The sequence below is a fragment of the Melanerpes formicivorus genome, unplaced genomic scaffold, assembly GCF_026170545.1.
Source record: "Melanerpes formicivorus ecotype bairdi unplaced genomic scaffold, bMelFor1.0.p_v2 SCAF_6, whole genome shotgun sequence".
Taxonomy (NCBI): Eukaryota; Metazoa; Chordata; class Aves; order Piciformes; family Picidae; genus Melanerpes; species Melanerpes formicivorus.
Genome location: NW_027142358.1, coordinates 578943 through 595515, shown reverse-complemented (window position 1 = coordinate 595515; position 16573 = coordinate 578943). Strand labels below are relative to the sequence as shown.

At 43.3% G+C, this 16573-nt stretch overlaps 1 protein-coding gene across 1 annotated transcript in view; it reads right to left on the bottom strand.

The window, feature by feature from the left end:
* Positions 1-8085: 8085 nt before the first annotated feature.
* Positions 8086-16573, bottom strand: part of HSPA12A (heat shock protein family A (Hsp70) member 12A) — a 71414-nt gene continuing 62926 nt past the window's right edge. Inside the window, exons 11-12 of the mRNA XM_068139286.1 lie at positions 15188-15291; positions 8086-13318 (exon numbers count right to left, since the gene is read on the bottom strand). Coding sequence (XP_067995387.1) covers positions 12684-13318; positions 15188-15291 — 739 coding nt within the window. The 3' untranslated portion in view covers positions 8086-12683. The remainder of the gene's footprint in view (positions 13319-15187; positions 15292-16573) is intronic.

Here is a 16573-nt window from a genome sequence, read left to right as displayed (position 1 = left end):
ACACAAAAGCCTCCAGAAAGGTTTGGTGAATTCAAGGAGTTTTATCATTTGGTTTTGCTTTGCTTTGGTATCCCAAACAGACCCAGTTGTTCTGTCACTCCCAACCAGGACTGCATTTGCAGACCATGCATATCGACAGGGCAGAGCTTTTGAGGTTCTCTGAGCACAGCAAGATATTCATACCAATTCCGTAACTTCCTTTGTTCATCTGGAGACAATGTGAAGAATGCTTCATATTTCACCTTTGTGGAGGAGCAGAATAGGGCAGATGAGACAAATCTTCTCTTAGAGAGTTTGCACTACAGTGAGCTGATTTATTGTGTACAGCAATTCTGCTTTCTCCATTGGTATAAACAGAGAAGAAATAAGCCCTATGAGGAAAGACTGAGGGAGCTGGGGTTGCTCAGCCTGGAGAAGAGGAGGCTCAGGGGTGACCTTATTGCTCTCTACAACTACCTGAAGGGAGGTTGTAGACAGGCAGATGATGGTCTCTTCTCCCAGGCAGCGAGTACCAGAACAAGAGGACACAGTCTCAGGCTGCGCCAGGGGAGGTTCAGGTTGGATGTTAGGAAGAAGTTCTATACAGAAAGAGTGATTGCCCATTGGAATGGGCTGCCCGGGGAGGTGGTGGAGTCGCTGTCATTGAAGGTGTTCAGGAGGAGACTTGATGGGGTACTTGGTGCCATGTGTTAGCTGTTTGAGTGGGTTGGATTGGTTGATGGGTTGGACACAATGATCTTGAAGGTCTCTTCCAACCTGGTTTCGTTTATTCTAATAAAGGTTTATTATTCTAATAGTGCTAGGCAAGGCTTACCATACATTGCTGGCATCATAGCAGTCACAGATTTAGGTGATGGAACACAGACCACGTGATTCTTCCATACCCATTAATTCTGGGTAGAATAGCAATTCAGTGACCAAATCTAAAGCACTCTCTTCCAACACTGTTAATTTAGATCCTTGTTTTCCAAAGCACAGTATGTCCTGGAACAATGACATAAGAAGAGCCAGCATTTTAATGACAGGAGGTATGTGAGGGAGACTTAAAGACCAGAGGTGCTTACACCTAGTCAGAAGTACAGGTGATTACCAAACTAAATTCGTTTCTCATCTTAGAGTGCAGCCCCATTTTCTGCAGCTGGAGTATTTTACGACATTTTAAACTCATAATTATAAGCTCAGTGGCTCCATCAAGAGAATCATGGCCAGCAGGTCAAGGAAGGTGATTCTCCCCCTCTACACTGCTCTGGTGAGACCCCACCTCGAGTACTGTGTCCAGTTCTGGAGCCTCTATTACAGGAAGGGTCTGGAGGTGCTGGAGCATGTCCAGAGAAGGGCCACGAGGATGAGCAGAGGGCTGGAGCTGCTCTGCTATGGAGGCAGTCTGAGAGGGTTGGGGCTGTTCAGTCTGGAGAAGGCTCTGAGGAGACCTTACTGTGGCCTTCCAGTATCCAGGGGGCTACAAGAAAGCTGGGGAGAGACTTTTTAAGGTGTCAGGTAATGATAGGACTAGGGGAATGGAGCAAAACTAGGAGTGAGTAGAATCAGATTGGGTGTTAGGAAGAAGTTCTTCCCCATGAGGGTGGTGAGACACTGGCACAGGTTGCCCAGGGAGATGGTGGAAGCTTCATCCCTAGAGTTTTTTAAGGCCAGGCTGAATGTGGCTGTGAGCAACCTGATGTAGTGTGAGGTGTCCCTGCCCATGGCAGGGGGGTTGGAACTACTTGATCCTTGAGGTCCCTTCCAACCCTGAGAATTCTATGATTCTAAGTTAGAGATTTCTCACCCTTTCTGAAGCCTTCCATTGCAGCATTTTTCATGTGTCTGAAAAGCTCAGCACACTTCAGGTCAGTAAAGCACAACTCCTGGTACAGGAGATGGAGGGAAGTGCTTTCTTTAATGATGTAAATTCTGAGAATAAAACGAGCACAAAACTTGCAGTATGTTTCATAACCATCACTTGTGGTTACCTCATAAGTGCACTCTATCAAAACCACACCCAGCTAAAGTAGTATTGTCACAGAGGGAGTGACACATCTCACTCACAAGAGAGAAGCAACGATACCAGAAATTTAATGAAGTTTGGTAATAAATGTGACTGTGGTTTTACAAGGTCTCATTACAAGGTATTGTTGATTATTTGTTGCAGAGAGGACAGGGTCAGACACAAATATTAGTTGCCTATGTCTACTCACTGGGCTGGACACTCTAGACACAGGAGGTCTTGACTCTGTGGCTTCTTTTTGGAGGCACCCAGCCTAAATGGTCACACAGCCCCAGACTTGGTGAATGGTTTGCATTTAAAGCACTATACATACACAACCAATCCTTTATACCACTTAGCTAGGATTTCAAAGTTTAGCAAGCTGTTAATCAGGTGGCAAGAATCTGTGGCAGCAAGGACTTTCTCAGCCTTGAAAAGTAACCCTGAGAGGCATCCCTACTCAAGGATACATTCTGGTATGCACCTGCTGCCATGCCGGAGAGCTCAAACGGCCCTGGGCTGTTCAGTATTTATGGAGCAAGATAAGTGACTTAGAGTCATATTTACATACTGAGCACAGATGTTGGTTTCTTCCAGACTGGGCTTGTGTGAGGCACTGACCAGTGCCATGGTTAGGTGAGTGCATTGCTCAAACTATCCCCTGGCTGGCTGCTGGCTGTCTCCCCTACATCCACCACTTTGAGCTGGGTGCAGCCATCACAACCAGATGCAGCCATTAAGCCATCTGTTGGTGATAAACACTTGAGCAGGGTTATGAGAAATACAGGCCAGGCTGGGGGACCACGTTGTCACAAATATTAACTGCTGTTAATTATTAACTGCTAACTAAAACTATTAATCATTACACACGCACCCTTTGGATTGTACACCAGGTGGCCTTTAATCAGTGTTTACAAAAGTTGAGAACACAACATGCCTCAGCTACTCACCTCACACTTCATTGTTTGTTGTTGCTTCACCAAGGCTTTCTGTTTTGTAGTGGGACGTGCACAACACAAATCCTCCATGTGTGTGCACAGAGAATGACTTCAGCACTGGCTTCCAAAAGTCCTTCCAGCAGCAGGATGGTTATCTACTGCCTAATCTTCAAAGCTGCCAACAGAGGCGTCAAAAAAGATCACAGGTGTCTATAAAATGTCTTTGAAAGAGCTGGGGTTTAATTAGAGAATTAGATTTAGGGCAAGCATGAAGCTAGTGTTCAAGTGTGTCAAAAGAATAGAACAGAACCGAACCACAGCTTGAGACTGTGTCCTCTTGCTCTGGTGCTGGTTGCCTGGAAGAAGACCAACCCTCACCTGGATACAACCTCCCTTCAGGTAGTTTTAGATGGCAATAAGGTCCCTTCTGAGCCTCCTCTTCTCCAGGATAAGCAACCCCAGTTTCCTCAGCCTCTCCTCATAGGGCTATGCTCAAAAGCCCTCACCAGCTTTGTTGCCTTTCTGTGGACATGCTCCAGCAACTCAACAACTTTCTTAACCTGAGAAGCCCAGAACTCCACACAGTACTCAAGGTGTAGCCTAATCAGTGCTGAGTACAGGGGCAGAATGACTTCCCTGCTCCTGCTGGCCACCCTATTCCTGATCCAGGCCAGGATGCCATTGGCCTTCAAAAGCTACCAGAGCAGGAAGGCATGAAGTGCTCCTGTGTTCTCTATGGGTAGGGCAGCCATAGAAAGTCAGAGTTGATATTATGTAAGCTTTAGAAAGGTGAGGACCAGGAAACACAAATAAATTGCCCAGGCAGGAAGCACCATTACAGCATCAGAAGATTTAAAACCAGATTAAACAAAATTTGAGAGCAGCTTTGGCAGAGCTAATACTGTTTTGCAGCAAGAAGTGAGATAGGGTTGGTGTCTGTAGTCCTTTCTTGTTACGTGCATCTTCTGTGATGCTCTGACAGCTGCAGTGTCAGTCAGCAATAGCACTGGATGAGTCCGCACAGAGATAGAGGAGAAAAAAGGGGACAGAAAAATTTTCTAAAGCCAGAAAGAATACTATATAAGCTGACTCTGAAGAAGAAAAATGATAAATGCTTCTCCAGGATGTGATCAGTGTATTTGAGCAACGTCCCCTCGGTTCCGTAGCATCTTTGACAAGCGTGTGGCACTTCCTGACCTTCAAGCTCACTTGTCTCACCCCCAAGAGAAAAGTAAGTAACTACAAATAATTTAAATGCATTTTGGACAGCCTCATTCACATTACCTGATTCTTCAAATGCCTTACACAATGAGCAGACTTAAATGCTGATAATGGTTGCTCTGAGCTGATAAATTTCATGCTAAGGGTATTTTCCCTGGACAAGGCAGCTAGCTGTATGCTGCAGATGCTACCGCTATTTGGGACCTCTGCTCACACAAGGGACACAGGGAGAAAATTATCTGAAGGAAGATGGTGTAATATTGTTCGTGGAAAACCACACTTAAACACAACCACCCCTATAGATGTCATGCAAGGGCCATCATCTTCTCTGCTGGACTCAGGCTGACCACAGTTAATTTCTTTCAAGTTCACTCATTTTGAGGAGTTGTTAGTCACTTAAAGTGTGTGTTGAGGTCAGAGAGGAACAGGGCTGAGAAAATAAACCCATTGTGATTGTCTTTAGATGCAAAGTAAAAGGTCTGTGAACAATACATTATAGTGCTGTGCTTTAACTGCAGCCTTGGTATGTGTTAGTGATGGCCCACATGTGGTATGCAGTGTGTGTGGGAAGCATCAGGCCAGCTCTGAGATTGCTCTTTGTACTGCAAAGGAAGAGGATATGTTCAGCCTGCTGTCCGTGCTTATCAGCTGATGGCAGACGGAAGTTTCTAACTGGAGATGCAGAGCTTATTCCTCAGAGGGAAGGAAATACTCCTTGTTGTGCTTAAAGGGAGAGTCACCTTCCTAACTCCTTAGATTACTGTGGTTTAGCAAACTTGCCACTCTTTTCAAATTAGAAACCTTCTCTGATCTGCAATTACTTCTGGAGCGCACCAGTGCCTCTGTTCTCTGACATCCAAACCCTAGTTACACCTACAGCACCTGTGCTATGAGGACAGGATGAGGGAGCTGGGATTGTTCAGCCTGGAAAACAGAAGGCTCCAGGGAGACCTAATAGCAGCCTTCCAGTATCTGAAGGGGGTTACAGGAAGGATGGAGAGACTGTTTGCAAAAGCCTGCAGTGATAGAACAAAGAAATGGCTTCAAATTAGAGAAGAGCAGATTTAGACTGGATGTTGGGAACAAGTTCTGCACCATGAGGATAGTGGAACGCTGAAACGGGTTGCCCAGGGAGGTGGTTGGGGCCCCATCCCTAGAGATATTCAAGGTGAGGCTCAACAAGGTCTGATCTAGTTGAGGATGTCCTGGCTGACTGTAGAGGGGTTTGGACTAGATGACCTTCAGAGGTCCCTTCCAACCCAGACCGTTCTATGATTCTATGATCTCTTCAGCCAATTCCTTTGGTTTCCTTACACTCAGTCCAGCACTTGCTGGGTCTTCTGCAGCACACAATATTCCCAGAATAATCCTCTACTGTATTTTCCATTTCTCCATGTTTATGTGTGCTCACCTGTGGACACTGAGAGAAGAATCGCAGCAGTTGCGATCTACCCAGTTGTTAAAACTGTTGTTTACCATCACATGGTAGCAAACACCATATCCTAGCTTTGTGACTTCTGCTCAGGGTGCAAAGCCAGTGCACCTGGGATATAGCATCTAGTACACTTTTCCCCTGTTACTATGCTCCCTAAAAAATGAGAAAACAGACTTCAAAAGTATAGCCAGCACCTACACAACTGTATGTTAAACAAAGAAGATACAGAATTGCCAGGGCTGTAGAAAATTGTTGGCAGTTAACTAAGTATACTACACTGTGACCCTTTATGAGTGAGCTGTATGGCTCAGCTGCTTTTGATATATCCCTCAGTGATCCTGAGATCATCTTAGGTGGTTTCTTCATCTATGAGCACATCCACTAAAGTCACAGGTGTGAAAACAGAATTGTCACAGCCTCATACATTACAAAACCAACACAAACATTTTCACCTCCCCAGAGTCTTCCCAGCACTTCTGACATTTGCTGTGATGCATTTTCAGGATGGCATAAGATAGATTTTGCTGCAAGAGATGGATCTTTGCATTTGTAGGAATCCACTGACTGTAGTGCAAACTTCATCCTTTGTTAGAGTAGAGTAGGGTAGAGTAGGGTAAACCAGGTTGGAATAGACCTTTGAGATCATTGAGTCCAACCTGTCATCCAACACCATCTAATCAACTAAACCATGGCACCAACTTTCACATCGCTAATTTGAAGACAAATTCTGCCCCCCCAATACTCATCACTCTGCAGTGGTCTCACCAGAAAAATGATTCTCTGTGTTCACAGAATCATAGAACTGCCTGACTGGAAAAGACCTTAAGATGATCAAGTCCAGCCATCTCCCTGTGCACAACCGTTCGACCATGTCCCTTAGCTCCTCATCCAAATGTCTCCTAAACACCTCCAGGGATGGTTAGAGCACAGCAAGAGGTGAATGAGAGGTAATAAAACAGATTATTCACACACACACACCCCCCCCTAAAAAAAATGTAAGTTCAAGTTTTCCAGCATCAGTACCTAATGAAAATTGGCAAATACCAGTTCTGAATCCCAGTCACACAAAGCATGTGCAGTTCTCACCAATTAATCCAAGCTGCATCTCCTGAAATTCAGGTAGCTCTTGCAACTGAAGAGGATTCTGAAGCCCTTTGTCCTTAAGACAGATGTCTGGATGGTGTTTAATGTAGCTGCTTAGGAAATTGAAGAGAATCTCTTTGGGGAAGACAGACACTGCTGCCATGGAGGCTGTCTTAGAAGTTGCTATATTCCATAGCTGTGAACATGACAACACCATCTGCAAATGTCAGTAAGGACTTATCTGATCATGGTAGAATCAATATACTATTCAAACCCCTTTGTAGCAAGATGGGGCTGTAATTTTAAATATAAACATATTCATAGGGGGGGAAAAAAAGAGAAAAAAAGCCCTCAACATGTAGAAAAGTCCAGTGAAAGGGCCAAATTCTGAATGCACACACACACGAGACTCCCCTGGAAGCCAGTGCAATGTGCTAGAACACTTGAAAGCAAAATTTAGTTCTTAATGTGTCTCTGAAGACTGTAATTATATTTCCCATTGTACTAGTAACATTAATTGAATGTTTAGCTGAAATCAAGTTCATTACAAGTTAAATACAGTACCTAGCCTATTAGGATGGTGTTTATAATTATAGTCATAAAGCACTTGTAAAACATCTTCATTGGAGCAAATAAGTGGAAGTTGGGATGTAGTGGCTGCTACGCATTTCAGTTCATTCTCTGCATCATGTGTCTGAGCAGCACTGTAGATTAAAGTCTCACAAATCACTGAATCATCTCCACAGCCAGTGCCAACTGTCAAATTTCAGAAGGACATGGCCTGCAATGTCTAGCAGAAACATTTAATATTGTACAAACTATTAGACACTTTTTTCCCAATGCAGCTGGACCTCACTAAACATTCCTAGATCTAGAAACACACAATAAAGATGCAAATATGCCTGATTATTGGTCAGCTTATTGGCCTGATAATACAATTTTAACAGTAAAACAGCCTTTGACAAGGCTTAAGAGACTGCAGTCCTCTTTGATGCATCACACTTTAGGTTTGATTTCATGACTCCATCAGAGCATTACAGAATACAGAATTTACCACGTTGGAAAAGACCTCTGAGATCATTGAATCCAACCTATCACTCAACACCATCTAATCAACTAAACCATGGCACCAAGTGCCTCAGCCAGTCTCTTTTTAAACAATTCCAGGGACAATGACTCCACCACCTCCCTGGGCAGCCCATTCCAATGGCCAATCTCTCTTTCTGGGAAGAATTTCTTCCTAACATCCAGCCTAAACTTCCCCTGGTGCAGCTTGGGACTGTGTCTTCTTGTTCCGGTGCTGGTTGACTGGGAAAAGAGACCAACCCCCACCCGGCTACAACCTCCCTTCAGGTAGTTGTAGACAGCAATGAGGTCTCCCCTGAGCCTCCTCTTCTCCACCCAAAAAGAAGAAAGAAAAAAAAGAGTTTTATGGTATTTTATTTGACATGATTGAAGACACACAAACACTCAAGACACAATCCAGACAAGTTGTGAACAGCTCCAAACATCAGTGAAATCTGAGTTCATCTTGCACAGAGGTGAACAAGACCACAATGGTTGGGTTTCATAATATAGTTTAAGACTATTTCAAGCAGGTGAGTATTGTGACATTATGCCCAACGACTTTTTAGCCTATTCATCCGCTTAAGCCACTTCATATCATAAATATGCAGCTTGTCTTGGCGATTAAATCTCTGCAGTATATAATTAGCCTTCTCATAATAATGCATTAAAACTCCTGTATATAAATATTGGCATGTTCATACCAATGTAAACTGTCCCAACCATCACTGCACGTCCATCATATTCTAGCAGGGTAAACCGTTCCATTACAATTAGCTGCTAACTTTCGTTCTAGAGCTGACTTGAACCCAAACTTGCACGTTGCTGCTCAGAGCAGAGCTTCTCCCTAAGGAGAGCAGGCCTTGTCTTCTCAACACTAAGTTGCACAATGTCATCTGAAACCCCTATCCAAAAAAGAAATACTCTGCAGGGCATCTCCAGCAAAAATATCAGCACTGCTATTCTAAAAATGAACTCATTTCATATTCATTTCATATCAATTTTATAACCTAATATCCCTTATCAAAGTGGGTATCCACATGCCACTTAACAATGTAAAGTGGTTTTAACTGGCTTATAGACTACAGACCACAGCATAGCATTCTACTTATAACTCTAATTCCTTAGACAAGCTAATTTTCCATTCTTGGATTTAAAAGAGGGCAACAAGGACAGCTGGGAGTTTGATCAGTAGTTCAGTGCTCTTGCAAAGTTAAGCTTGATAGTGTTCCCCTCAGACTGAACAAGGAAGTGCAAAAAACAGGCAAACCACATTTCACAGTTACAGTAATTTCAGCAACAAACCCTTGCTTGGACCCAGATGGGATCTTACAAAAGGTGAATAAGAAAGGGCAGAGAATAGCTACTGTGCCTAGGGAACTATGCTTCAGAAGAGCTGCAGAAACTACCGTTGGCATTCCCTGCAGACAGGATGAAAACAGCACAAAATCATGGCCTGCCTCACCTTGCAGTTCACCTCTTCTTGGAAGGGGAGAGGGAGAGGTTCTAGCCACTTATTAGACCAAACTGTGCCAACAGAAGAGCACCAGAAACAAATCTGTGCAGAACCGGACTGATTCAGTTGAACATAGGATGCAAAGACACCAAGGTCTGCTTCCAGAATTTTGTCTTTTGGTAGGTGGCAGTGGTAGACAGAGGCACAAGTCTTACCTGCAAGCTAAGTGTCACCTGGCTTTGGAAGGTAGTTTTGTGGTTTAGTTTTGCTGGTTTTGTCATTTTGGTTGGTTGGTTGTTTTTAAACTAGAGAAGATTCTTACTAACCCCCCCCAAACCTGATGAAGAAGCTGTATATATATCCAGCTTCTTCTTCTTTTAACTTGGCTTTTTTATCTACTTCTTTTTAACTTGGCTTTACAGGAGGATTCATCCATTATTATGAAGAACTGCTGGAGATGGCATGGTCACCATCTGAAACAAAGAAATGAAAATCCCAGCGACATGACACACTAAATGCATCTGTGCAATATGCTTAACTGGTATGACTTGCATTGCAGTAAGAATGTTGGATTGTCTGACACACCAACATTTCTTTCCTATTATTATAAGAGCAGCCTTTTATATTTCATATCCTTACCATCTTCAAAAGCCTGTAATTACAGAAGCTGATTGAGAAACTGTGTTATTTAAAATTAACAGCTGAATGAAACCAACAGAGGCAAAGAGCATTTTTATACAAGAAAAATAGCACTGTAGAAAGAAAGAGTCTGTACAATATTTAAATATTGTATATACATAAAATTATATTGTTCATAACTCATCTTAAAGTTTCTCTTGTTTGTAAACCATGGAAAGCAACACACACACAAAAAAAATCCCAGTTTTTAGCTTTTAAAGCATTTAGCAGGCAGCAGGAAAGTGAATGCTAGCAAGCACACTTTGTAATTATAGAAAGTACCCAGCCAGATACTAGGACTAGCATTCTCCATAGTCTTTTTTTTCCCCCCTCCCCTCTTTTCTCTTTCAAAGCTGAATGCAGAACAGATTTCACATTCAGCTAGGGAATTGTGCAGGAGACACAGAAAACTCAATGGCAAAATGCAGTTGGCATGTGGTAGTCCTGCGCAGCTCTTTACTGTGGCAAAACTCCAGGTAAAACACAGAAAGCCTAAGTACAGGAACTGGAACGTGAAGAGGTGAAATAATTGATAGGGCTTTCGCTTCCCAGAAGTGTCAATAATGGATTTAACTCATGCTCAACTTATTAGGAAGCAAGATTTAGTTTAACAATTAACATTTCAACTGTGGGATGAATTCCAGCAGGTAATCAGGCAGCTCTGTATAAATTCTCTGGGAGGGTGATTTGGTGTGTGAGTGCCAGTCTGCCAATTTGGATTTGAATCTGAAGTTGTCAGTTTGTGGCAGATAGGGATATTGTAGGTTTCAGAAGTGACCCACCCTGAGCATTTTGCAAAATAAAAGTTGTTGCAGTTGCAAAAGGAATGGTCCAAGTGAAAGTGCTTCATATTTTCAGAAAGTTATTATTTGGGAAACAAAGTGCCACCGTGACCATCACTGTATTTCACCTGCATTAGAGCTGTGTGCTCAAAGCCATGGGAGAAATGCTTTCATTGATGCTATTTATAGTTTCCTCCTCTTGGCTTTTGCCTTCCACTTTACTGGACATTTGACTCAACCCAGAAATACATTTTACTCAATTAGAACGTGTGCTACTGAAAATACTGTCTTGATCTGGACATTTTCCCTCTTTTAAGTTGTCCAAATCTTCTTGGACAGCCATCATCTAACTCTACTTCCAACTCTCTACACAGGGATTAGCAAGAAAAGAAATACAATCCCTTGGAGAAGTGCTTGACAAAGCACTGAGTCAGAGGGTCAGAGGGATCTTGACAGGCTGGAGAAATGTGCCAGCAGGAACCTAGATGATCCTTGATGTCCCTTCCAACCCTGACAATTCTGTGGTTCTCATAAACTTCAAGGAAGGGAAGTGCAGAGTCCTAAACCTGTGGAGGAATAACTCCATGCACCAGCATATGCTATGGGCCAACTGGCTGGCAAGCAGCTTGGCAGAAAAGGATCTCAGGGTCTTGGTAGACAAAAAAAAAAAGGTTGAGCATGAGTCAGTAATTTACCCTTGCAAAAAAATGCCAACAGTCTCCTGGGCTGCACTAAAAAGAGCATTGCCAGCAGGTCAAGGAAAGTGATTATTCCCCTTTATTCAGCCTTGGTGAGACCCATAGCTGGAGTATCAGATCCAGGTCTGTGCTTCTCAGTGTGAGAGTCATGGGCATACTGGTGTGAGACCAGCCAAGGGTCATGAGGAAGATTAAGGGACTGGAGAACATGTCGTGAAGAGAAGCTGAAAGAGCTGAGATTGTTTACACTTAAGAAGGCTCAGGGCATGCTAGGAATGTGAATAAATGCCTTACAGAAGACAGTAAAGAACATGGAACCAGACTTCTTAGAGGTATCTAGTAAAAGAAGAGAAGGCAATGGGCACAAACAAACTCAAGAAACTCATTTTAAACACAGGGTTGCAGTGAGGGTTGTCAAACACTGGAACAGCTTGCCCAGACTTTAACCATCTCCATTGCTGGAGATACTCAAAACTGAACAAAGCATCCTGCTCTAGCTGACACTGCTTGGAGTGGTGAGGTTGGGACCAGACAGCAAATATATGTCCCTTCCAACCTCAACTGTTCTTTGATTCTATGATTTCAGATGCAGAGTAATAAAAACAAGTTAGAAGACACAAAAGGGAAACAGTTTTGCACTTAATCATTTTCCAAAGCATCATGTGGGCAATGCTACCTATTTAATCCAACAGCTTGTTCTGAGAGCTGTGATAATAAAGGTTTTGTTTTCCAAACTGGAGCAATCAATACGTATCTTTAAAATAATTCTAAGGATTTCTGAGGATTCTCTCTTCAGCAGGATCTCAGAACTTAACAAAACTCAGTTCCCATTACTTGAAATCATTGATTTTCAGCACGTAACGATTTTGACAGCACAAGGCCCAAACCAAAATATTATAGACTAATAGTTTGTTTCCATTGCCAGAGGATGGTGCTGTTTAAACAGATATGCCCCCAACAACCACCAAGTGGGTGAGGTTTTCTTGGGAAGAAGGAGAAGGAGGAGGAGGTGGCAAAGAGATTACAATGTTCTATCTTTTTAGCTAGTCTTCAGGACCCAACAATAATCAGCGTTTACTTCATAAAGGTAGCTCTTTAGGCATGCTTGAGTAACATGGGAACCTTTACTACCTCTGCAAATTTTGCTCCCCAAACTTTTTAAGGGTCTTTCAAAATCCAGCCTTTGGTGATCAAAGGGCACAAACATGACCTACCCCACCTTTAGTAGCTGTTCTCATATAGCCTGCTGAAATTCAAGTTAGTTACGTGGTGTATGAAAGTCAAAAAAGGGAACAGTGGAAGATCAGTCTCACAAACAGGCTCTGGTGGGGCAAAACGGGCTGTTAGTAGTTTAGGAAATCAATACCAACTTTGACACTTTTAGAGGTGGCGACATCAATGGCCATGGCTTTGATTTCAGTGTCCCCAAACTGCATAAGCGTTTTGATCTCCCGCCGGTTCGGCACCGAGGCATCAGTTCCCGTCAGATCTAAGCGGAGGGTGCCACACTTTTTCACTCCAGGCTCGGTGATGAAGCTAACATTATCCTGTTCTGAGCTATAGATGTGGATCACTATTACTAACTGGGAAGGTTTGGCAGGTGTGTAACTGCGTGTCACAGTTTCTCCCAGGGCTACAGACTGATCGGCGGAGATGAACTTGTCAAAGACGTCAGTGCACCAGCGCGTGCCGTCCTTGACCAGCAGCTTCTCGGCTGGATGCTTCCCTTCCACGAAGCGGTTCAGCACACCCACGCCGTAGGTGAGTGGGGAGCGCCGCACTTTGATGACAGCAGGGTCTAGGCCGAAGAGAACAGCTCCTTTGAGGATTGTGAGCCCCACATCCTGAGGAATGATGACTCGACACCTTGAACCAAAAGCGCTCTGCACGGCTTGCTGGAGTAAGGGGGATTCAGCAAAGCCACCCACGAGGAACAGGAACTTGACATTGGTCACTTCTGGCTTATCAAAGACATCACCTAAACAGAAACAGAGCCCACTCAGTAGGGAAGAATCCACTGTGAGAAGGTGATGCGGGGGAAACTCCTAATGACCCGGTGCACTTAATGTCCCATGCACGTGTCCATGATCTGAAACTGCCACATCTATACCCACGCTGCCACTTCTCAGCATGCACTCATCCCAATTCTGTAGCCTCTTCCATACTCTGTTTCACTGGGAATGGAAGCTTACCTCAAAGTACACACTGTTTCTGAAGTGGCATTGAAACCAGAATATTTATTTAGCTTCTACCAATAAAGGGACACAGATTTCTTGCAAAGAAATACTCCCAGTCACATTTTGGGTAGCAGGGTACAGACATCATCTTGCCACTTGAAGTGGCAGCAACATATTCCCAAGTGTGATTCACATACCCTTTAATGCATTCCAGGTAAGTCACCCCATTTTAAATTCACTTATTATTTCTGACCCTAACATCTTAAACACAGCAAGTCCCATCTGCAAAATAATAGCTCATTAAACTCTTACAGATGTTCCTCCTTAACTTAAACCCACACATCCCCTACTTTCAAGGAAACCATGCAGCTCACCCTTAGCTCAAATAACTGAGGCAGCATGACTGAGCTGTCTGTCACAACTATTGCAATTCTAAGTCTGTCCCTCCCTGCTCACATACAAGCTGTTCTGTGCTAGTTTTACTGAACTGTAATATACCTAATAATTCACACACAGCGAGCAAAGTTAGATGCTACATTCCAAACATGATTCAATTAGTGCTTTGTAATGTGTAGAACAGCACTACTTTGCTCAGTACATATATTATAATCTACTTGATGCAAATCCAATCTTCCACTGGGAAGACTTTAAATACTAAATTTCCCAATAACTATGTCACTTTCCATTAGTGGATAAATAAATTCAGTGCTGCCTTCAAGCTATGCCTGAAAGTACTTTTACTGTAAGAAATCATTCAAATTTTGGGGTTTTAGAGATGTCAGTGATTCAGATGTCTAGGAGGGCTGGAGCATCTCTCCTATGAGGATAGACTGAGGGAGTTGGGGCTATTCAGTCTGGAGAAGGGAAGGCTCTGAGGAGACCAAATTGTGGCCTTCCAGTATCTGAAAAGGGCTACAAGAAAGCTGGGGAGGGATGTTTTAGGGTGTCAGGTAGTGATAGGACTAGGGGGAATGGAGCAAAACTAGAAGTGAGTAGATTCAGATTGGATGTTAGGAAGAAGTTCTTCCCCATGAGGGTGGTGAGACACTGGAGGAGGTTGCCCAGGGAGGTGGTAGCAGGTCCATCTCTTGAGGTTTTTAAGGCCAGGATGGATGTGGCTCTGAGCAACCTGATGTAGTGTGAGGTGTCTCTGCCCATGGCAGGGGGGTTGGAACTAGATGATCCTTGAGGTCCCTTCCAACCCTAACAATTCTGATTCTAAATGTGACATTCCCCTGAGGAGAAATGAACTAGAGGTCTTAATAGCAGGAATAATCAGACACTAGTTACATCCCTAGTGTTATTTAGTTGTTGCCTGAAACAGGTGAAAGTAAAGCAGGATCTGAGTTAGTGCATTTCAGCCTTCTGAATGCTTGCAGCCCTAAAAGTACAGAAAAAATGAAGCTTAAGCAAGTGACAGGACTGATGAACGCTCAAAACGTAGCACTAGAATGAGGTAGGAACATGTGTTAAGGTGACACCTCTTGCTTCTATTATTTTCCTATCTAATTTGGAGAGAACTGTGAATTTCAGAACTAAATTCCTTGCCCACATTTTGTAAGTATGAGTGGGGAGCTGCTTGACTTCAATCCCAGTTACTGGTTTGAAACAGCTAAGCAAAGCTTCAGTTTCAGCTCTGCCGGAAAGCAGAGTTGCCTGCAGATACATACTGAGGTGCTGAACAATCTGGTCAATCGTAGGCTTGAAAAGAGCATTCATTGCATCCGGGCTCATCCTCAGCATTCCCTGGGAGGACCACTTCACAAAGTCCACACTGGAATGAAAGAGTTGGAAAAGACATTAAAGCATTACAGCTGAGCTATGAGGAACAGCCAAACCCGCACAAGGTACACTGAGTAACCAAACCAATGCGTCTACAGAATCTGCATGTGTTTTCCTTGGGCAAAAATGCTTCACCTCACCCTAGCCCCTTACCAACTGCAGCAATGTAAAATTTCAAGGCAGAATTGTTATTTTTGCTTGTCTAATTGTTGTTTTCTTTGCCTGATTGCCTTCTGTAGCATTAGCAATGCTCAGCTGCTTCCTGAAACAGCTGGCAGTCAATCCAGCGCTCGCTCATCTGAAACAGCACTGATTCATCCCCAGAAGGGCAACATTTAGATTATAGCAGCAGCAAGCCAAAGCCACTGGAAACACACAAGGAAAACAAGCAAGTAAGGGAAGCCTCAGGAGGCAGAAGAGAGCACAGCATTTTTAATGAGGCATAACATTTGTTAAGTGAATACAGGCATTAAGTTATTCCACCACTGATACACATGCATACATCTCAGCAATCTCCTTTGCACTCATGCAAATTATATGTCACTTTCATACCTTTTCTATCCCATTATGCAAATAATTTCATTTTATCTGAAGGGAACATTTTGCATTCACCATTAAGACTATTAATAAGAGGATGGTCTAGTGAGGGGGAGAATTTCCAGACATTTTTAATGATTTTGGAACCTCAGGCTCATTTAAGGAGTGACCCTACACTCCAAGTCATTTAGGCTTAAAGTACATTTACCAATAAGGAGAGGCAGGAATGCATTTCAGCCTGTATGCCACATTCACTGGGTTAAAACAATGCAGAAAAAAGCCAAAGTACAGGTACTAAATATAATTTCTTCTGCTCTCAGATCCCAAGCATCCTGCCCCAGATTCACAAGCTCTCTTGTTCCTCTCCTTTATGCCATTAATCTCCAGGCTCCTGTAGGATATCATTTCACAAGATGCAAAATGCCCACTTTTACTTTCTCCTCAATTCCTTTTCTCTAGCAGCCTTCAACCTTGTCATTTAGGGTGCTTCTTGATACCGAAAATCCCCTCTAGTGGGGATTATGTCTCCCCAGTTATCCAACCAGTAAAATACTAGAAGAAAAGAAAGCCTGCCATCACTTTCAAAGAAGAATTCTTTCCCCTTGCAGAGCTATGTGTGTCTGTGTGTCTTACATTCTCACCAGTGATCTGGTATTGCTAGCAACTGTCTTGGAGCCATCAATATATTTGTACATGTCACTCAAGAGCCTGGATTTGTTTCAGGGTCCAGGCCTCTA